The sequence below is a fragment of the Schistocerca gregaria genome, chromosome 3, assembly GCF_023897955.1.
Source record: "Schistocerca gregaria isolate iqSchGreg1 chromosome 3, iqSchGreg1.2, whole genome shotgun sequence".
In the NCBI taxonomy this organism is placed as follows: Eukaryota; Metazoa; Arthropoda; class Insecta; order Orthoptera; family Acrididae; genus Schistocerca; species Schistocerca gregaria.
In genome coordinates, this window is record NC_064922.1 from 201,863,947 (window position 1) to 201,887,718 (window position 23,772).

Genomic DNA, 23,772 nt, shown 5'->3' on the forward strand with positions numbered 1-23,772 from the left:
TCTTTTAAGACAACTCGTCATGAAATTAAGGGAGAAGTCCACAAAGAGGAAGTCTGTAACCAGACACTTAGGCATTTTCTTGTACGAACGACAAAATTATGCTCCCCGTCGAAGTTTCGAGTCCTCCCTCGGGCATGGGTGTGTGTGTTGTCATTAGCGTAAGTTAGTTCAAGTTTGATTATGTAGCGAGTAAGCCTAGGTACCGGTGACCTCATCAGTCTGGTCCCATAGTCCTTACCACAAATTTCTAAGTGTTTTTTTACAAAATTATCGTGCACAATTGAAGAAATGAGAAAGGGAACCAGGAACACTATGAACAAAATTATTAGTCTCGCCTGTTACATTCATAAGTTTCCAATGCAAACAATAAGAACGCTATCATGGGATACTGTACGAGTGCTTGGGCCCTCATACTTTTGCAAGTAACACAAGCATGGGTAGTTAACAGGCTGCAACGTAGAATACTTCTCCGGTTGAGCGGAACTTTTGATATTGTGCCAGTTGAGGCCTTGGAAGTAGTACTTGGAATGTGTCCACACTATCTCTGGACACGGAAAGAAGCTGCGGCGTATCGTCTGAAGAAAGAACAATATCGTGAAGTACTGAATGTAATAGGAATATTGGCCAAAATCCTCCATCTATGGCAGAAGCGACGGGATAATGTCCAAACAGCGAAGCGCACCAATGGTTTTCTGCCAAATACAAAACAGACACTAGGAATGAAGCACTTGAGTCCCTGAAGAGGCCTGACATACTTCTTGACTGATAATAGTCCCTACGCCAGCTACTGGAATTCAGTTGATAGAAGAGAGACTTCCGAGTGAGCCTGTGGTGAGCAAGGTACGCCAGAACATACTATCTGGGTATGGAGCTGACACTGATCGCCAACAACTGAATCGAAACGGAAGACTCGATGTCGAAGTGCGTTGCGAAACAGTTTGGCAGATCTTCCACAACTTTACTGACGCTACTTCAAGGAAAGCTTGGGTAGCGCGTTATTTTATCAGCTAACCCCCGTCTACTGCACTACAAGAGGTTGCGACAGAAGATCGTGAAGCAGCGCAGCGAAGGTAGCCGAGATCAGCAGTTGCGGCAGAAGAACCGCCAGCACCTTATGCGCAGTCGTCGTGACAACACGAGACAGAAACGCAGCCGCTGGCCGCGTCTCGTCACTCGAGGAACCAGAACCAGCGTGACGTGGGCCAGCGTGTGGCTGCGCCCGTTACTGGCAACAACGACGCACCCTTGGAACAGCGGAATACTTCCCTGCAACCAGGAACGCAACAAACAATGGAAGAGGCAGACAGAATCACAATACACTCCAAGCGCCCGAGGAACAGGTAGGACAGCGTGTGGTCCAGGGAGCAATCGAGTGCAACTGTGGAATGTCATCAAAACAAGTAAAAAATATTGTAAGAGTAGTACACATAAATTCTAATAATGGCTGTAATTTTCAACAAGTATAGTTTTTTTTCAGGATAAATTTCGGTCATTTTTTGCAAATAAATTTTTATTATTTACCGGTTTCGACAAATGTATATGTCATCTTCAGAAGGCAACAAAATTAGGGGAATTGTGAATCCTCAGATCATGGCTATACTTTTGTGTGAAGTATAGAAAGTATATTCGAGAAACTTACTTAGTTGAGCAGCTAGTCAGTTTCTTCGCCATAGAAGGGTAATGTCATGATATGTTCAGAAATTTACATATTGTATACAGTTACTTTAAACAATGTTTATTTCAAATTTGAAATATAGGACCATTCTCACATAAATTCAAAAGATTTGTTGAATGCTCAACTTGCATTAAAAAACCCAGTACTTTGATTGCAAGTCATCTCTCATAAAGTATGAAAATTAGCCTATCTCTTTCATATATTACAATTATGCGTCGTGTTTTTTCAAATGTGCTATATACACTGAAGAGCCAAAGAAACAGGTTCACCTGCCTAATATGGTGTAGGGCCACCGCGAGCACGCTGGAGTGAAGCAGCACGACGTGGCATGGACTCGACAAATGTCTGAAGTAGTACTGAAGGGAATCGAACCCAGAATCCTGCAGGGCTGTCCATAAATCTATAAGAGTACCAGGGGGTGGAGATCTCTTCTGAACAGCACGTTGCTAGGCATACAAGATATGCACAATAATGTTCATGTCTGGGAAGTTTGGTGGCCACCAGAAGATTTTAAAGTCGGTAGAGTGGTCCTGGAGCCACTCTGTAGCAATTGTGGACGTCTTGGGTGTTGCATTGTCCTGCTGGAATTTCCAAATAGACAATATAAATAATGGATGCAGGTGATCATACAGGATATTTAAGCACGTGTCACCTGAAAGTGTCGTATCTAGACGTATGAGGGATCCCATATCACACCAACTGTACACGCCTCACACCATTAGAGAGCCTCCACAAGCTTGAACAGCCCTTTCTCGCATGCAGGATCCATGGATTCATGAGGTTGTCTGCATACCCGTACACGCAAATCCTCTCGATACAACTTGAAATGATAGTTGTCCGACCAGGCAACATGTTTCGAGTCATAAACAGTCCAATGTCAGAGTTGACACCCTCAGGCGAGTCATAACGCTTTGTGTCGCGCATTCGTAAAGAATACACGGATGGGCCTTCGTCTCCAAAATCCCATATTGATGGTGTTTCGTTGAATGGTTCGCACGCTGCCGCTTTTTGATGGCCCACTATTGAAATCTGCAGCAGTTTGCGGAAGGGTTGCAATTCTGTCACGTTTAATGATTCTCTTCAGTCGTCGTTGGTCCCGTTCTTTCAGGATCTTTTTCCGCCCCAACGATGTCGGAGATCTGACTTTTGCCGGATTCCTGAGATTCACGGTACACTCCTGAAATTGTCGTACAGGAAAATCCTCACTTCATCGCTGCCTCGGAGATGCTGTGTCCTATCGCTGGTGCGCCGATTATAACACCACGTTCAAACTCACTTAAATCTTGGTAACCTGCCGTTCTAGCAGCAGTAACTGATCTAACAAGTGCGCCAGACACTTGTTGTGTTATACATGCACTACCGACTACAGCGCCGTATGCCTGTTTAACTATCTCTGTATTTGAATAAGCATGCCTACACCGGTTTCTTTGGCGTTTCAGTGTATAATTTCTTTATAAGCTTTGTTTATATTTTTTATGTATGATTTTACGTATGTTCCTTGCTGCCAGCACAATAGACACACAGATGTAATTTAGTTATTGTAAATTGTTGTAAATTGTCCAACTGTGTTTCAAATAATTATTTATAACAATAAAATGCCAATTTCTGAAAATACCAAGTCATTAGCCTTCTATGAAGAAGATATTGACTGTCTTCTAATCTAAGTAAGTTTCTGTAATATAATTGTCATATTTCACATAAATGTATAGCCAAGATCTAAAGGTTTATAATATACCTAATTTTGTACCCTTCTGAAGATAGCAAATTAATTTGTCGAAACCGGTTAAATACAGTAAAATTTATTTGCAACTGACTACAGAAATTTATCTTGAAAAAAAGTTCTAAGCACAGACTTTCATGTTAGTTTATATTTAGTTACTTTATACTTACGCAAAAGAAAAGCATCTTCGTCAAAGGTCGTGTGCCGCTCACAGCTATGGGGGAGAGGGTATATTTAAATCTCCTGCCAGTGCGCCACAGGCGAGATCGCTCTTCCATCGCTTGCTGTGGGGCTACACGTACACGTCACCTTTTTTTTAAAAAAATGTATTTATTTTTTTGAGTTCTGCTGCTGAAGTGGTAGCATTCGTAGTGATTGGACTTCTGGGATGTGAGATATTCAGGGGATGTTCTTTTTATTTCGGCTTTAGCAGGGTGGGCTCGTTCGTCCATGGACCTTGTTATGGTGTTCGTGGTAATTTATTTCACTGTTGGGAGACCATATCCAGTATTCGTAACCTGTGCCACTGTGCCGTTGCAACAGCGCCGGTGTGATCCAGGTGACGTGTGTGTCGGAGGAGGTGACCTTACCTAGGAGTTTCCTTGTTGACATGTCGATGTTTTCCCTAATTTTAGGTATGTCGAGTTCATGATGGTTGTCTCTGAGTCCCGCCCTTCCGAGGTCACCCGACATCAGGCGGAGTCAACAACGATTTCAGACTGTCTGAGCACGTTTTAGGTTAGAATTGTAGGTCGTTCTCCGCGTGGAGCAGCCGTACAGTAACGCCGAGGTAATCGTCGCTCAACACAGCCTCAGTTTAGTAGTGACCCGTAGGTCGCGTCTAGCCAGTACTGGGCTGAGCTGATGAAGAAGGCGTATTTTGATTATCGGCGTCTGGATTTGTGCTTTCAATAGCAGCTTAGTGTCAAGCATTACTCACGGGTATTTGCGCGCCACCAGAGGAAGCTAAGTTGCCACGATCGCACTGCCTGCGACTCTGAATTGTCAGGACTTCTTTTTAAGTAGCCACAATACAGAGATTCGCCCCAAGATTTCAGTGGACTTACAGACATATGAATATTACTACGGAAAACTGCAGTGAGCTAAATACAGCGACATACCACGAAGCTGGTAATCAATTGCTATTTGCTAGTGTCTTACAGAACTGAATGAGCTTTCAAATTTGTTTCTATCGGCAACAGTACCTTCTTTATATATTACCTAGCAGCACAGGCGGACATACAGCACTTCAAAGTTATTAGCGTGACTATTGTAAATAAACTTACTTATATGTTACCGTTTTGCAGATGGTCTCTCATTTTATGGCCACCTCGACTTCCGACACATGAAATTCTTGTGGTTAATCTTGACAATAGAGATAAGTACTTTACATTATTGAACGTAAGTGAACCAATAATCAAATAAACTATTCATGTCTCCTTACCTCTGACGGCGGAGTACTTCCGTAACCTGAAAAAGATAGAAAATTTTTTTTTAACACACCAAGCGTATAGTATTCAGAATGTTCAGATTGAGTATGAGCTTGTTTAAAATGCTTTGATGTGGAACAACTATGTAACAGATTAAATCCAAGCTCATAAACGATGATCGAGAAAAGAGAAAATACGTGAAGCAGTTATGGCTTTGTAGGAATAAAAAAGTCAACGTGAAATCTATTCCAAAAGACAAGTTCTTGGAAATGAATGTGTCATGAGAAACTAAACTTACCGCAGCGTACGAACCTCGGTCCCTCGATCCTAGCAAGCGCTCAATCAAACTATCCAAGTATCATTTCAAAACGGTTCGAGTGGCATTTGCGTTTTCTTCTTTTCATTCCGGAAAAAACCAGGTCTTGCCGCTAATTATCTTCAAGCCATATTTATTAGATAGGATGATGACGTCATCGCATTTTTCGATTTCATCTCCTTTGTTTTCGTTAGTCCCATTTGGGTGAATTTAATTCAATTAAAACAGGGACACTAGTACTCCTTGAAACAATAAAAGTATATAATACTTGCTTTTTCTTCCCACAACAAAACTACTAATGTATATGAACTTGTATCTGAACGCTGAGAGAATTACTTCGATACACGTGGCACAGACTTCTTTTTATTGAACCAAGTGTTATAACGCTACTTCCCGTTCAGCTCACAAATGGAGTGTTTCTGCGAAGGAAATGAAGGAAGGTCAGCCTAACGTTCCAGGGTTAGGTAATCAGAGAAGGGGCACAATGTTGGATTGAGACGAATCGAGAAGGAACTCGGTCGTGTCATTTTCAGTGGAAACATCCGGCAATTTTTCCTAAGCCGTTTAGGGAAACAACTGAAAATATAAATCTGCAAAATGGTTCAAATGGTTCTGAGCATTATGGGACTTAACTACGGAGGTCTTCAGTCCCTTCGACCTTAGAACTACTTAAACCTAACTAACCTAAGGACATCACACACATCCATGCTCGAGGCAGGATTCGAACCTGCGACCTTTCCAGACTGTAGAACTGCGCGGCCACACCGACCGGCTATAAATCTGCCCTTCCGGACAGGAATTTAAACCGAAGTTCTCTTTACTTCCAGACCACTGTCTTCCCACAGCGCGATCTGTGGTGGGTGAATGAAGCGGAAGAGATACGGCAGGAAAATTTGGACTAGGTACAAGGAATGATAGACGTGAAAGGACACTTAAACTTTTTTTAGGATAACTTGTTAGTTGTTGGTGAAACCTAGTTGGAGAACCAGAAAAGAAGGTAACATATGTTGATTTCTAGTCTGAATAAACTGAGGTATCAATTTGACTACATACTTATATAGAACAGGTATAGGAATTGCTTGAAGAAAGATAAAGCATACTCAGAGCTGTCATAAATTCTAATCACATCCAGATGGTAGGGCAAATAAACGTGAAGTGTGCACAAGAAATGCTAAAGAGAATTTTAATATGGAGACCATAAAGGAAACATTAATTAGAAAACTGTTTTATAGAAAAACTAGAAAAGATTATTAGGTAGATTGCATTAATGAGAAATGGATGAAAATGAGGGACGGTCTCATGGCATTTGCAAAAGAATTTGTAGGAAACAAGAAGCTTAAGAGCAGGAGTTTGTAATGCATAATGGAAAATACTTTTAAAAAATGGATGGGCGGAGGAAATTGTAAAATCTATAGAACAAGGAAGGAAAAGTATGTATAGGAAATGAAATAACGAATTAACAACAGACTCGGAACAGCCAAGATAAAAAAAGATGAATGGTAAATGTGAGGAAATAGAAATACGGGGAAAGAGAAAAGGTATGAAGTGGTGTATAAGATACAATTTTAAAAAATAAGATAAGAAAGGTTAATATGGAAATTGAAAGAAGAATTGCAAACATTGTGAAGAACATAGGATTATCAGTTTCTCACGTAGCCAATATGTTATCGAGAGTGCTGATGAGAAGGTAATATGTAACGATACATTGGCACATTGCGGATTTAGAAAAGGTAACGGAAAATGAAATGCAACTACAATTCTGAGAAGTATAGAACAGACAGGTACTGAGATAGGATGATAAATTTATAATTTATTTGTTGGCTTAAAAGAGGCTTTCGGCTATTATACTGGAGCGTATTGACGAGCATTTTGAAGAAATTAAATGAAATTAAATGTGTGTGTGGCTAGTGCCTCCCGTTGGGTAGACCAGTCTCTGATGCAAGTCTTTTTAGGTGACACGACTTCAGCGACTTGCGTGTCGAGGATGATGAAATGATGATGCAGAGCGGACAAAATCTCCAACGTTGCCAGGAATCGAACTCGGCCCCATCGCATGCCGCGTACTAGAGCAACGGTAACCCAGCCATTATCGTGCTGTGCGGCATCCATGTTACTAATAGTCACGCTGACGATACAACTGGTCAGGCAGACAATTGAAAAAGAAAGGAGATGATTCGAAGGAGGAAAGACTAGCACAGAATTTATATTTACAAAAAAGATAAGAGACTGATTTGGAAATGAAATGTCTGAAGAAACGATGGAAAGTACTATCAACAGAGAGGCAATGCTGGTGTCTTTACCCATTGCTCTTTAACAATATGTTCCCTTAGGAAATTATTGAGGAAAGTGTGTTGGGAAAGAGAAAAACAGATCTGTTAAATGTTAATAATCTTAATGAGAACAGTGAAGAATATGGTGTGAAGATAAATAAGAAAGAACGAAGTGCATGATAATTGAGGAAAGAATGCAAATTAATTAATAGTATAGTAAGGTATTAAGAATTAGCCAAATGTCAGTTTTAAAGTACCTAAGAAGCGTAATAATCGAATGTAGGAAGTACCGGCAGGAGCCCAAAACTTTAACTGATGTAGCTAAGGGAGCTTTCAATAGAAAGAGCAACTCATTATGACGAAAGCTTGATAAAGAACACAGGAAAAGACTGGACACTCTACGAAACTGAAATGTGGACACTGAGAAGAGAGGACGAAAGAAAGTTGGAGGCATTTGAGATGTGGGCTTGCAGGAGGACGGAAAGCTTTATTTGAGTACCGTGAGTAACTAATGAAGACGTGCGAAAATAATTGGGCAGGGAAGAAGACTACTGGAAGTTGTAAAAAAAAAGGAAGAAGAATTTGTTTGATCAGATATTGCGACGGGACTGTTTGAGGGGGAATGCTTTGTAAGGATTTACGTGTAGGAGAAGAGTAAAAGGAAAGGATAGATACAAGAAGGTGGGCGACATTAAAGAAAAAGGAAACTACGTCTCATTCAGACTCCATCCATTCTCAAATCTGGGCTACCTGGACACTCAGTGAAATCCTAATTGTATTCGTCTATTTCGCCTTTCCTTCAAGAAACTGATTCTCAATTTACTCTATTAACCCACTTCACCTCGCACCTCCCGATGAGTCTACTTCTACGCAAAGAATGCCGTCAGTTCTATTGATTCACCCTCTTCACTAGAGACACTTCCATACGCACTTAAACACTAATCTCAAATAAGTAATGAAAATATACCACCTACTACATGTTACCAATCTGTCATCGAGTTATTTTTTCCAGCACAATTCAAATAATATCGAACAAGCGCAGACGATAGAGTTATTTGCATCATGCCTGCAGTATATCCTCAGTTCACGCAAGGATTCTAGTTTTTTCCAGTTCAGCACCCCTTACGCCGATGAATACAGATGATTCATATGGCTCTAAGCACTATGGGACATAACATCTGAGATCATCAGCCCCCTAGACTTAGAACTATTTAAACCAAACTAACCTAAGGATATCACACACATCCATACCCGAGACAGGATTCGAACCTGCGACCGTAGCAGCAGCACGGTTCCGGACTGAAGCGCCTAGAACCGCTCGGCCACAACGGCCGGCTGATGAATACAAAAAAAATACCACTTCTTCAAGTAAGTTACCAACGTCAAGAAACATGTCACACGTAAACTACTGCGTAAATTAAGGGATTGTACATGAAAATTATTATTCTCAAACAAGGAATGATCCTATACACTCCTGTTTCTTAAATATAATTTGCTAATGAAACGTCGTCTTATCAATCCAACAGAGTAATTTATCTAATAACTAATGTTACAGCATAGTATTAACAAAATCTACTGCTTCCCAACACACGGTGAGGTTTACAGTCATAATACATTGCGGGCAGTTCATCTCCCTCAGTCATCTCCTACACTTATGACTGGATATACCTGAAGATATTTTTGTCTTCCTTGACTTAGAATTCGCTGTCTTTGTCAGTGATGTTTGATTCTTCTCGTGAGTAAATTTTACCACTAATTACAAATCATCATGTATTCTGTCTTACAATCTGCATATACTTTTCCTGTCCCTAACGTAGCTACTACCGGCGAATGAATTTCACCCTTCTCCTCAAATTCTAAGACCTAGGGAAAATCCTATTTCTTGCATTATGTTTTACACCAAAACGGCTTTGTCTCCTTAAAGTTTTTCAATCTTGGGTTATTGCCGAACCCTTCTCAAACAAATTTTTCCCCTTCTCCGGATATCACATCATTTAGTGGAGAACGCCTGTAAATATAGACTAAACGTTTTGCGTCCATGCAGCCACACGTCAGCAGCGGAACTGGTGTTCAGGGAAAATAAGCATTAATGGGTTGCTCTTGCCACATGTACTTGGAGGTGCTAACCAATATAAAAACGTACTAATCCTAATAGGCATAATTATTAGTCTCCAAATGAATTAGATACTGTGTAACGTTGTTCAGTACTCTGTCCTTAGTCTCCAATAAAAATATCACCATTTATACCACTAACACACTGTGTATTTAATTAAACTAAAACACAATCGTGTTATGCCTTGTGTGAATGGGGGAAACGTCTATCAACAAGTATTGGAAGTTGACAGTAACAGAATCTTGTGTTATTGCGGCTGAGTTTCATTGTTCAGCGATATTGCAATGCTGGCATCCCATGAGCGTCTCGAGAACTTGGAGCCAACGTGTTCAAACGGGCCATACGTGGCTCCATGCACCATGTCAATGGCCCAAGGGACTAGCGCACGAGAGGACATATTGCTCACTCTAGTCACGCAGGATCGCACAGCCATGTTATGTACCTTAGTAAATGGGCTTGTTTACATCACCAGAAGCGTGCACACGATCACAGTGACGGCGTCCGGAGCGTGATACGATCATTGTTGCACATTTCCCTTGATGTGGCAGCACAGAGAGGCGCATTAATAATAGTGTTCCAATAGTATGGGCTATTACATCGTCTTTGCAGACGAGTCCTGTTTTGGCGTACAGTATCACGTTGGACGTATTTATGTATGGCGGCTAGGAGGACAACACATGTTGCCCAGTTTCTTTCATCATCCTCATATGGACTCAACACCTGGTGTGATAATGAGGAGTGCCACTGAATACACGAAATTAGCCTCTCTGGTTCCCATAGAAGGTAAGTTAGACAGTAGCCGTAACGATAAGATCCGAGAATGTGCCCTGTTTTTGAAGTCTCTCTCACTTTATCTTTCAACAAGATAACAGAGGACCACATATTTCCCGTGCTGTCCTAGCCTACCTCGATACTGACGGTGTTTGTTACCGCGTACAGTACCGTGGGCAGTACACCCTCCAGATTTACCACCCAGTAAAAACATCTGGTTGTGTGTTGGTGAGAGAACAGCTTGCTACTACTCGCCAGGCACTATTATTGATCAGCTTTGATACAGAAGTGAACCAGCATGGAATGACGTACCAGTACCTCTTACACAAGCTTAGTTCATCTCGATGAATATCCGAGTTAGAGCCGTTTGTGCTGCCAGAGGTGGTAGTTCTGAATATTGAATTTTGAACCCCTGTGTAGACCATAATCGCCTACAAAATTTAATAATGTATTTCCCTTCACTGCACGTTATCTGGCCAATAGCATCCAGACACCACGACGTAATGCGGAACTGACCAGCAATTGAGCACTAGATGTCACGAGAGGGATCTCCCCCCCCCCCCCCCCTATACAAGTGACTTGGAGTACTGTCAGTAGAAAAGCAGTGACACTACAGCCTATTAAATTCGAACGTATGCTGCTCATTGCAAGCGACCTCAGAGACATTTCAGCACTTCTAAGGCTGCCCAAGTCTACTGTCGGTGATGTGACTGCTAAGTAGAAACGCAAAGGAACAACCACAGCTAAAACAAGACCACGCAGGACTCAAGCACTAATGGATAGGGACCGTCGAGCATTGTGGAGAGTGGTTGTAAAAAGGATGCATGACATCAGCGGAAAGAATCATCCGTGAGTTCAGCTAGCATAATTACTGTGCATGGGGAATGGAGTACAGTCGTAGAGCAGATCCTATTAAACTACACATTTTTGTAGTCAATACTACGCGACGCTTGAGGTAATCTAAAGAGAGATGTCCCTGGACAGTTGATAATTTGCAACGAGTGAGTTGGTGTGGTCAACGACCCTTCTACCATGTAGCAGTACGGTTTGGCGAATGCCTGATGAATGTTACCTGAGGTCATGTGTAGTGCCAACAACGATGTACGGAAGATGTGTTATTATATGGAGGTGTTCTACGTGGCTACGATGTGATCCCCTTAATGTAATTAGCAAAAAGGCTAAGTGCAGAATTGTTTGTATCAGCATGACTATTCACCCTCTCATACACCAGCGTCTGTGAGGTAATAGTTTGTGGACAACAACATTCCTGAAATGGACTGGCTTGCATATTGTCCCAAACTGGACGCAATGGACCACCCTCTGGGATGAGTTAGAGCGACGACTTCGCTCCAGACTCCATCGTCCAACATCAGTACCTTGTCTGATTTCGCTTCTTGAAGCATTCCTCCATAGGCAATCCTCAGTAAAAGAGTTCCCAGGAGAGTTTAAGCTCTCACAAACGTGAAGGCTGGACTCACCCCATAGAGTAGATGCAACTCATACTATTGACCACTAACAGGTGTCCGAATGCTTCTGAACAGATCCTTTATACTTGCAAAAAATTAAATATTGTTATTTGTTATCCTGTCTGGTGTTATAATTGTACCGGCCTGCAGTGTACCTCATTATTCAGTCCGGTTCTTACACCTAGCTCCCAAAGGTCCCAACCCTCTTCATCCACTACCTCCTGCTCCTCCTCTTCCTTCTCTTACTCCCCTCATCAACAAACACAGAGATCCATCCGTTCACAACGTCCTGAATTGCGTCATGTCATCAAGAACCGTCATCGCTCGTACATTGCATCTTGAGGTATGTAAATACCATCTGTATTTTATAATAGTAACTATAAACGAATATACGGGATTAAACTTTAATATTAGTGTAGGATCTTATCCCCTTCATGGCGTATATCAAGGCACCAATGGCTGTTTTATTTTTGTAAATTAATATGAATTATTTATCCGCCAGCCTACATTTGAATCTGTTAATTAAGACATTACTGGTTTCTAATTATCAAATTTTATTGTTAAAGAACATGCAGACAGTGCGAATTTTGAGTGTAATTCTGCACAGTCATTCGCATGGTTTGTGATGTTTATACAGGGTGTTCGGAAACTCCCATTACAAACTTCTGGGCCTTGTAGAGCGGAGAAGTAAAAAATGTTTTGAATAGGAACCCACGTCAGAAAACGTCATCCAGCGACGCTAAAGAGCGTCAAAGTTACAGCTGCCGGCGCCTGTAAATGAGTGAATATACTGAGTGATTCCCTGTTGATGTCACAGACTTTCAAGGATGGTGAAGAAGGATAAAAGTGTCAATTAGAGATAAGGATCCCTGTTCCGAAACCGAACGAGTCGAAAGCTATAAGTGAAGACCCTTGTGAGACCTCTGACAGTGGAATACATGTATGGTACTGTCGTTGCTAAGAATGTAGCGTATGCAACTTGCAGAGGTTGTAGGATGGAGCAAAACACGAAAAATATCCTCGTAAACATGGGCTCCGAAATGCATACCTTAAGAGCTATGAGCATTTGACCAATGCAGGAGATGTGTTTCACACGTGGGAAAGCGCTCATAGCTTCTCAGGTACGCGTTTTGGAGCCCCTGTTTACCGGACACTTATTGTTATTTTAGTCCATACAGCCACAGCTGAAAGTTTCATATCCTACAGTCCTAGCAACGACAGTACCAGTACATGTATTCTGCTGTTAGAGGTATCTGGATGATACTCTCGACTCGTTTGTTTCCGCACAAGGGACACTTACTTCAAGGTGATACATTTGTCCGTCTCCACCATTCTTGACAATTTGTAACATCATCACGGAATCACCCGGTTACACATACATTTTCAGATGCCTGCGTATATAACTTTGAAGCTCTGTGGCGTTGCGTAACGTTTCCAGACACCGGTTCCAATACAAAATATTATTAACTAACTCTCCTCTACAAGTTCTAGAAGTCTGTCAAGGGAGTTTCCGAACACCCTCTATAAGCGTTATCAATTTCATGATATTGTAACCTGACAAAATCTTTTGATCCAAAGTACAAGTAAAAGAGGTACAACATCTGTATATCCAGCATACAAGTAAACGAGGTAAAATACCTGTATCAGGAATTATGCATCCTATTTGTCGCTCAGTCGGTTGAAATACTGCCGCATCACAATTACATTTCGTATTCTAGCGAATGTTGTACACAACGGATATGTCAGTGACGATGTTTCACTATATCCTACAGTCAGTATGTCATGGTACATTTTTTGTAGATGGAATGTTTGTTCTTAAAAACTGTTAGACTGGCTGCGTTTCATCAATCTATCATTCGCTCGACTTATCTGAAAATGAACATCGTATAGTGAACCAGAGCTTCAAGAAACCATATAAATATAGGTTGACAGTAAAGGTTTTGCCATGAAAAGTACTAACCGATGTCTGCTACTTACATTACGGATACATTTTAGCTAAACGACAGTCGACCGTGCTTATCAATGATTCCAGTTACGAATAAATTTTACTCTCCAGACGTAACAGGGAAAGGATAGTCAATGCCTCTCGTAAATCAGGATCATTCGAAATGGAGAAGCTTCTCAGTTGAAGAACAGAAGAAACAGCCACAGTGTTATCGAAGGAATTATCCTATACGCATTAAGAAACTGAGGTATAGGAAAGAAGTATGACGATTTGGACAGTAGCAATAGAGGTAAGTGAGTGGAGAAAAGACTATGACAACGTATACAAATGATATTGATTGTGTGAAGGCAGTATAGGGTTAAACCCGTCATAAGCTCCTATGTAGTGGTTCGAGTCCTTAGTGTAAATTAGTTTAAGTTAGAATACGTAGAGCGTAAGCTTAGGGACCGATGACCTCAGCAGTTTGGTCCCAAATGACCTTACGACAAATTTCCAATTTTTCCATATTAAGACTGAATTTGACCTTATTCGTGATACACTGCCAAAGAACCAGCCAGCATTGCCTGTACTACTCCTCACATTACCTCACTTTACTTTGTGTGAACCTACCTGCAAAATTATGAAGTATCTACACTCTGTGAACGTTTATATGCTGGTACCATGTCCGGAAATCTAGTACAGTTCCTGTCGTTGATAAGGAAAGAACAGATCAATGAAGCGCACTTATCGAAACAAAGCTTATCGTGTTGACGATAGCGAACTCACTGTCAGTTGTAGTTGCTATTCATACCCTAATGCTGCGACACTAAAGGTACATAATTTTCATTGAGGCCTTGTGTCTCACGTCGAGTATTCTCAGTTATATTTCGTTTTAGTTCATAATCTGGTACCGCATTGTCACGATTGACTTCTCGTTGTCCAGTACAGTACAAAGATGTCTTCTTTAATCCTACATTATAGTACTGTTCGATGTAGCTGGCTACGCTTGGTACTATTCCAGCGTCGCCTTATCGTAGACTGTACTGGAAAGGGTAAGCCCGTTTCCCTTTAAGCTAATCCTGATCCTTTCACCGTGAGCATTTAATAAGCGTGGAAGACCTAATTGTCACAGCATGTAGTAAATCATCATCTTGGCTAGATGCAATACAGAAATTTAGAGAAAGTATTTCACCTAAAGTAAGAAAAAGTTACTCCAGCCGCCATGTTAATCTCAACTAGTGTGATAGAGATGTACGCTGCTCAAGCACAGAACGCTCGAATTAGCCGTGAATACTGGCGTGAGACCATCCGATGCTGTGTTAGTGTAGACGCCATCGTATAGGAGAAGTTGTTTTCACGCGTTAAATTCCCTTCACAGATTTCTGAGTAATAGGTGTCTTTAAAACCTCTCTCCCACATCAAATAATTATCATTATTTCGTAACTACGGTAAGAGACCGGATACGTGCAGGATCTTGGCTGTACTTACGTAAAACTTCAATTCTTTCTCCACTTACTTAACCAGTACGGTCATGCTCCGCAACAAACTAGATCTAAAAGTAGGCTGCATGTAGGAGAAGAATAAAGATTTATCTACTATCGTCGGCATGTAGTTTCTCTCTCAGGTAATTTCAGCCGTTTATCTTCTGTCTAACAATGAACCATTTCATCTTCTACTTCTACATCTATACACTCCGCAAGCCACCATGCGGTGCATGGCGGAGGGCACCATCTGCCACCACTATTCTTTGCCTTTCCTGTTCCGCTTGCAAACAGACCCAGAGGAATACGACTGTCTATATGCCTCCGTATGAGCCCTAATTTCTAGTACCTTATCCTCGTGCACCTTACGCAAAATGTAATTTTGGGGCAGTAGAATCATTCTATGAACGTTTTCCTCAACAGTCAATAAAATTCTTCTGGGTTTTGTCAATGTGCAAATTTCTCCGACAATTCGGCAACTATTGCAAAAGGCCTACCTCAGGCTGTTTTGGAATCAAAAATTTTACACTTTGTGTCCGGTCACGTACCCTCAAGAATTTTATTGACTGTGACAACAGGCCTGGAAGGCTAACCTTACATTTACAGTAGTGTTTCGAGAAACAAACGTCTCTTCCCTTCAGGGATTCCCTGCAAGCATCTCCGTAACAATTGCTTGTTGATCGAAACCAGCGGTAACTAATCTAGGACCCTGCCTCTGAATTATTTCGATTTCTTAATCCTACCTGCTGGGGATCCCAAACATTGCATCACTACTCAAGTATGTCTCACACTAGTGTACTATACGCGGTATCTTTTAGAGATGATCCACGCTTTCCCTCAGTAAACGGAGGTCGACCAATCGCCTTCACTACTATCGTCCTTATACCCTCGTTGCACCTCACATCACTTTTCAACTTACGACTAGACGTTTAGCAAACGTAACTGTGTCAAGGAGCATACTAGTAATACTGTAGCGAAAGTTACGGAATAGTTTTCCCTTCTCATCTAAATTAACTTACGTTTTTCTACATTTGGAATAAGTTCACATTCATGACATCAAATAGAAATTTTGTCTAAGTCATCTTGTACCATCCTGTAGTCATTCGACAGTGACATTTCCGTACACCACAGCGTCATCAGCGAATTCCCTGAGACACTCATGACAATACCCTTGCCCCTGATGAACACTCGCCTTTGAGGACAACATCAACACTTCAACACAATTTCGCTTCCCGTATCCTTGTTTGTTAATATTTTTTGCTACATTCATGAATTTCTGTTGGTATGCCACAACTCACATTTGACAGGAACACCATGTTACGACAAAATTTCTTGAAATGATAATACTAAAAATTCATTTATTTTAATACAGAAGCTGCATTCATTACAACTGTTGCCAGTTGTAATATTATAATAGTAATTTTGATGTAGATCTCCTGTTGTGTGCACATTGCACTGTTTACTCTCTAAGAATATACGCTTAAATGTAACAGAAGTCCTAAGAACCTAATTTTACCACTTGAAATAAATGCGTAAATAGATAAATAACATTATTTTTAAGAAAGAAGAAAAGAAAGATAGTGTTTAACGTCCTGTCAAGCATTTTAAAGAGGAAACGGTACAGTGCTACAGTTATCCTGACGTTACAATATGTATTCAGAATTTAACTGTGTATCAGACCTAGTTTCAATGATTAACTACAAGAAGAGTGTTAACCAACAGCTACATTCAGCACAAATATTGTCCTCGTTTTCCTAAATGATTCTGGTGACTAGCACTTAACGCTCTTCTGTTCTTCTTCTCTCACTAGTCCTTCGACTCGTTCAGTGTTACGCTTTACTTACAGACACAACTCTCTGTCCCATACATTCCAGCCTTCATCATCTCTGTTTATTATTTTACCCTCTATTGCCCATTACTGGGCTGAGGCTTTTCCTGTATGTCTCAATGCGTATCCTAATTCCCCTCTATTGCCCAATACTGAACTGGGCTTTTACTGTATGGCTCAATGCGTATCCTATCAGCTTGTACAAAATTTGTGACCACATATTTTTAGAAATACCATTACACTAATTTATCTCCAGCACATTTTTTATCAAGCTCCAGAAATTCCATAATCCCCTTCTTTGTTCTCTTTTCTATTTTCGCGCTGTCACTATCTTCTTCCATAGATTCTTCATCCGGTTTATTTACATGTTAGGCTCTAGTATACACAGGGAAAATGATAATTCCATGAAACTAGCTAATTCCTATCATTTCCATTGTGCTGATAACTAACATCAAAAATAAAATTGAAACTTAGCTCTGGTTTCTGTTTACAAATGTTTTCATTAGTATAGTAAAATAGAAAAAAAATTACCAACATACGTATTTCTTTAGACTGGTAATGTGGCTCTTTCAGTAGAGCCGGGTGTTCTGATCACAAAGAAAAGACTCATTGGCAGATCTGTGGTGGCCTTGAGGTTGCTGCAGTTTCACAGGGCGTGTAGTTAGGTAACACAAATGATTTTGTTTCATTTATGAATTAGATGGTAGGGCTCGTGCGTCTCACTATACCAAAACTGATTGACCTAGAAGAATTTCACTACATTCAAAGAGGAGACTAGCTTACATGAGCCACTGGATGATCCCGCAGATGTGTGACTTTCACCGTTACACATAAAGCTAGGTCTTAATAAGAAGGCAGTAAAGAACATTAATGACAAAGGCAAGGCCCATAAGTACTCGGAAAAATTTCAAGGACTGAGTGAATCAAAAGTAAAAGAGAATATCTTCGTTCACCCACAGATTCGACAGCTATTCAAAGACAAGCCGATTGGTGAAATGTTGCATGGTGATAAGAAGGCCGCATGGTAAAGTTTTGAAAATGTTTGTCGTAGGAAATAAGGGAGCACAAATTTATAAGGCGCTTGTGTGTGAAATGTCGTCATGTTGTGGAAAGCTTGGCTGTGACGTACTTCGGAACAAGCATTTCTTTGCCTCCACCTCAAATTCTTGTCTGAAAACTGCAGAGCGGTTTCTGAGATGAGGTTCTGAGATGAGGTGAGGTAAGGACGTATAGAGAAAAGTGGACTCCTTGTAGTTTGGAAGACTACTGCCGGGTTATTGCTAGGGATGCTGCAAAATTAAAATTGCAAGTGACAGTCCCAGCGGAAACGCCAAACCCATTAACAATAGGATCAAAAATTCTTCAAAATGCGGATCATAAGACTGATGATGGTAAAAGTATTTATATTTCTGAGTAAGACGTACTGTTCTGTTGTTATTTTCTCCATTCTTTATAAACAAATGGAGTGTTTGTGTCTGTTTAATAACTTTTACAAGGAATTAAAAAATATGGGAATTCTTGAGTTCCTTTTTGTTTAATTTAGTAATTTTGTAATGTTTATTGAATTTAATATTGTACTGTTTATTGAATTTTATCAGCAAAAGTGATTTTATATTATTCAAGTGGTTTCATATTCCAGAATGAGATTTTCACTCTGCAGCGGACTGTGCGCTGATATGAAACTTCCTGGTAGATTAAAACTGTGTGCCGGACCGAGACTCTAACTCGGGACCTTTGCCTTTCGCAGGCAAGTGCTTTACCGACTGAGCTACCCAAGCACGACTCAGGCGCCGTCTTCAGAGCCTTACTTCTACCAGTACCTCGTCTCATACCTTCTGGCCGAGAGGTTCTATTCGCTACAGTCTGGAACCGCGCGACCGCTACGGTCGCAGGTTCGAATCCTGCCTCGGACATGGATGTGTGTGATGTCCTTAGGTTAGGTTAGGTTTAAGTAGGTCTAAGTTCTAAGCGACTGATGACCTCAGAAGTTAAGTCCCATAGTACTCAGAGCCATTTGAACCATCTCCTGCCTTCGTATTATTCGAGTCGTTTTATATCTCATAGATTTACAATTATTACCAAACTTCTTGCACTTATAAATGTTTCTAAGATATATTACTACCTAAATATGTGTGTTGATGGCATAAAAAGGACAGGTATTTTTAAGCAGGAGCTAATTTTTTTTTATTGACTGTTTTTCATTACATTATACCTAATGAAATATAGAGGTCGAAAATGTAAGAAATTTACAAATTTTCAACTAATATTTTTTGCGCTGTATTGTGCATTCAGTCTTCACCTTTAACAGGTAAAGAGGAAAAATAAGTCTAACTGAATGAAACGAACAACGTCCTCAAAACATTTTTGGCGTCTAGCCACTAGTTTCGTGTCCCTAAGTTTCTATGGTTTATATTTCACACAGAATTAATATTCGCAAACCTTTTAATTAATTTCATACTCTTGCCCTCTGGTCGTGATACTGGCACTGTAGTTATTTGCTTGCTTTTCTGTTCGTCCAACTGCGCCCTTTCCATCAAACCGAAAGTATTGGACTCTCAATAGAAAGAAAACGAATTTCTTTTTCTTGCTTCCAGCATCGTATCGTCAAAATATTGCTTATCAAAAGTTACGAACTGTATGCGAAGTTAAATTAATGTCCTCATAATTTTTAATAGAAGCGAATTTCCGCATGGAGCCGCAACTAAAATGAGGTGCACTTAGACAAAGCAAACAGCAGTCCGTGGCGCAACGTGTGGGCCTTGTCCTTAATTAAGTCCATGGCAAACAAGAATCACGTATGCCCAATATCTGTATCAGTAAACTGACACTCCGATATCACTCAATAAGAACGGTCCCACACGTGCCCGTCCCGTATTCCTCAGAAACAGGCCACAACGTTACTCTTTCAACATTTCGCCACAGTCGTTTCCAAAAGAATGTATTTACTGTAACAGTTTTTACGCAGTTTTGGTTTGAAAGCTCTTCGTATTACTGAGTACAATTTAAGTGCCTTCTGTTTTTACACTTTTATCAACGGTGGGTATTAGGGAAAAAACAAGCCAAAAAAGCGTTGTCCTCTGAACTCATGACGGTACCGTCTCACGTCAAATAGCAAGTTTCTTATTTAAAGCTCGAGATGCTGCACCGTCAATGTTTACAATGAGGATATGTCAGCGTAAGAGAGCCCGAGAAAACTTCGGTTGTTCGTGACAGAACAAGGAGCAACTGAGCAGGTTGATGATGCATGCTTTGTTTATTTCTTTGCTATCTCTTTGCAATTTTCAAGCTGCTAGGTTAGTTTCGTTATCGCCGCCGTGCTGTTAATCACGGCTGCTCCACTGCCTATTTGTAGCACAGAAGAGCAACGTTCAGTGATTCTTTTTTTGAAGTAGGAAGGCGTATCAGGGGCCGAAATTCATCGAAGACTTTCGGTGCAGTACGGGAACAGTATTTTGCCACAACGAAGTGTCTACGAATGGATTGAAAAATTCCGAAATGGTCGCATAAGTGTTACGCACGATGAAGGATCCGGACGACCGTTTACCGCCACAAATGAAGAAACCATTGAGCATTCACGTGAAATGATTCCCTTAGACAGAAGATTAACTATTGACGCAGTGGTATATCGTCCTCAAATTAGTCACGATTCTGCCTACGAAATCATCCACAACAAACTTGGGTTTCATAAAATTCGTGAAAGATGGGTCCCAAAACAACCCTCACAGTAGCGTACACACGCTTGGACGTCTGCAGAAAACATTTGGATCGCTTTGTTAACGAAGGTGACAACTTCTTAGACAGGATCATTACTGGTGACGAAACATGGATCCATCATTATGAGCGGGACAGTAAACAGCAGGGTATGGAATTCGCCGTGGAACAAAAAGTTCAAGACCCAACCTTCCGCAGGAAAACTGATGCTTACGGTTTTTTGGGGCGCACAAGGTCCATTACTGGAACATTATGGGGAAAGGGGCACAACAATAAACAGTGTACGTTACAGTTAGATGCTTCTGCCAGGATAAAGCCTGCAATTCGAAGCAAACGCCGAGGATTGCTCTCAAAAGGAGTTGTGTTGTTGCACGACAATGCCCGTCTGCACACTGCTGCCCACACTGCTGAAACGATCCAGAAACTCAAATTTGAAGTACTGGGTCATCCTCCGTATAGTCCAGATCTTGTCCATTCTGACTATCACTTGTTTAGCCCACTCAAACATGCATTAAAGGGCCGTCGATTTCCCTCGGACGAAGCACTGAAAGAAGCGGTACATTCCCGGCTCGCAGCTCAACCGAGAACCTACTTTTATGAGGGCATCAGTAATATTGTACAACGATGGACCAAATGTGTTTAACGCAAGGAGACTATGTTGAAAAATGATGTTATTGTAAGTTTTCTATTTGATTTCAATAAAATTTTATAACTACTTTGCGGATAATAATTGACTTAACCTCGTATTGTGGCAAGAGTTGTAGGGACTCTTCGACTTCATGACATAAATTGCGCAATTTTCAGTGAGTCAGAAGCTCCAGGTGTTGAAAAATGATGCACACAGGAAACCCCAGATAAATTATCTCGAGCACAGGATTAATATATTGAAACAAATTATCGACTAAGAAGCAAGCAGAGTAAACTCCATTTCCAAAAAGTCGCTCTACCCACGTCCTGAACAACAATAAGAGCTTATGCTTGTCCACTACGGATATTTTAGAACCGTTACTGTATATTGAATGTAAGTTATACAGAGCTGCAACCAGCCACTTCTTTGAATAATTATGTTTTATTCCATGAATTGGTTTTCGAACCTTTTCAGGTTCATCTTCAGATGGTATCAGGAAGTTACATCATTACTGGTAGCATAATGCTGGGTGCTGGCTCTATGGCAGGAAGATGGGTCACACTTTAATGTATCGCCATGACTATAGCTTATCTTTCGATATGGATGTAAATTTAGTTTTTACTTACTGCGACAGTATAGGCGGATTTTTTCGGTTAGTGTCCATCTGTCTGCCTCCATTTTGATGTCCAGTAGTTATATCAGTACACACACTTCCACACAAACTATATTAATTTACACTTTGACAGCGAGACTTTTCCAGCATCCAGCATGCGCTTTACAACTGTGACAACTTTACAACTTGTGACAAAGATCTTGACAGAAGGATTTAGCACAGGCCTACTTTGTACAGAGATGTAATTTGTTGCTCGTTACATGTATTAAAGTCGATTGAAGGGCAAGTATTTTAATCAGAATGAGAGCACAAGGTAAATTAAATAAATAAATTACCACAAGAACAAACTTCAGGTGATCTGATATCTTATATCTAATTGTATATTATTATGGAGTTAACAGCAATTTTTTTCCTTTTTTCATGTTTGGAATTCACATAAATACCCAAATATCAATAATACAGAGTTATTGCATTTGCAGTGAGATGCAGCTGTCTCTATGACTACGATATTTATATTTAAATTAATAACAAATCTTCAGATGATTTATTGAATTATTTCTGTTGCTGTGTTAACATTATCTGGGGTATTATCAAGAGTAGATTCTGTTCATTTTAGCTAAAGGTAAGCTGCTTTATTACAAACGCTATGTTGATGACACACTCATTCTGTTCAATGGAACAACATAAGAAATAGCATTTTCCTAAAGATGGCGACCACTTGGATCGCCGAAATATCGAGTCAAGTTGATTTTAGGATCCGGCAGCAAACCCGAAGAGACTTTCAAGATTTGTTACGCCGGGAAAGCCTACGTAATCAAATGGTTTTCTAGTTTTAAAGAGAATCCTTTTGACATTGTTGACTCTGCACTTTCAGGACTTCATGAAGAGCGTTTAAACGCATTAATCCACAATAATCTACGCCAATGTTCCCGAGAACTGGCAGATATGCTGAACTGTTAGCATTCCACCATCGTGCGCCATTTTCACGCAATGGGGAAGGTTCAAAAATCGAGTGTATGTGTACCGGATGCTCTAAGCCAAACTCACAAAAATCAGTGAGTGGCCACATTTACACCTCTCCTTAATCGTCGTTAACTAGCCAATGAGAAACACCGGCCATTCCCATCCTGTATCGTTGTTGGTAACGAGATTTATTTTCTTTATGCCAGCAGAAGAAAAAGAAAGGAATAGTTAAGCCCAAACAAAGCAGCAACTGCCCGTACAAAGACCTGTGCGTATCGAAAAAGGTAATGTTATGCGTCTGGTGGAAGAGCGATAGTGTGGTGTACTACGAATTGCTCCCCCGAAGTGTAACCATCACTGCTAACATTTACTGCCAACAACTGTGACGTCTTGCAGAAGCATTCCGAGAACATCGACCTAATCATGCATCCTCAGGTTTTCACCTTTTCCGCTCTCAATCGAACAACCTCCAAGGAACTTCCTTTTCGGCTGAAAATGCTCTCCCAACATGACTCGATGGGTTCTAAGCCTCAGAATCACCTGATTTCTACAGTTGCGGAAACGAAATGTTACTCCTGCATTGGCAGGAGGACTGAAATATCTGTCATGTCTATCTGATACGTTTATTAAACTTATGGAAAAACACTACAAACCTACGCACCAATGTAACATATGACACTACATGCACAAGCTGTGAGGTTCCTCCTGTTTTGGACAGCATTTTATTTTCCAAATGTTTTCATTTTATTGGACCTAGCAAAATTAATTCGTTCGCTTAAACAGTAGTAAAGAACGCAACCGCACTGAGGGAGATACTGTTTCCCACGGAGACGTCAGTAACGAATGGGCCATATGCTGCATAT

At 40.7% G+C, this 23,772-nt stretch overlaps 1 protein-coding gene across 5 annotated transcripts in view; it reads right to left on the reverse strand.

The window, feature by feature from the left end:
• Positions 1–23,772, reverse strand: part of LOC126353794 (uncharacterized) — a 908,618-nt gene that overhangs the window by 56,832 nt on the left and 828,014 nt on the right. For all 5 annotated transcript variants that reach the window (XM_050002888.1, XM_050002887.1, XM_050002886.1 and 2 more), the window contains exon 8: positions 4,840–4,865. In XM_050002888.1, the coding sequence (XP_049858845.1) occupies positions 4,840–4,865 (26 nt within the window). The remainder of the gene's footprint in view (positions 1–4,839; positions 4,866–23,772) is intronic.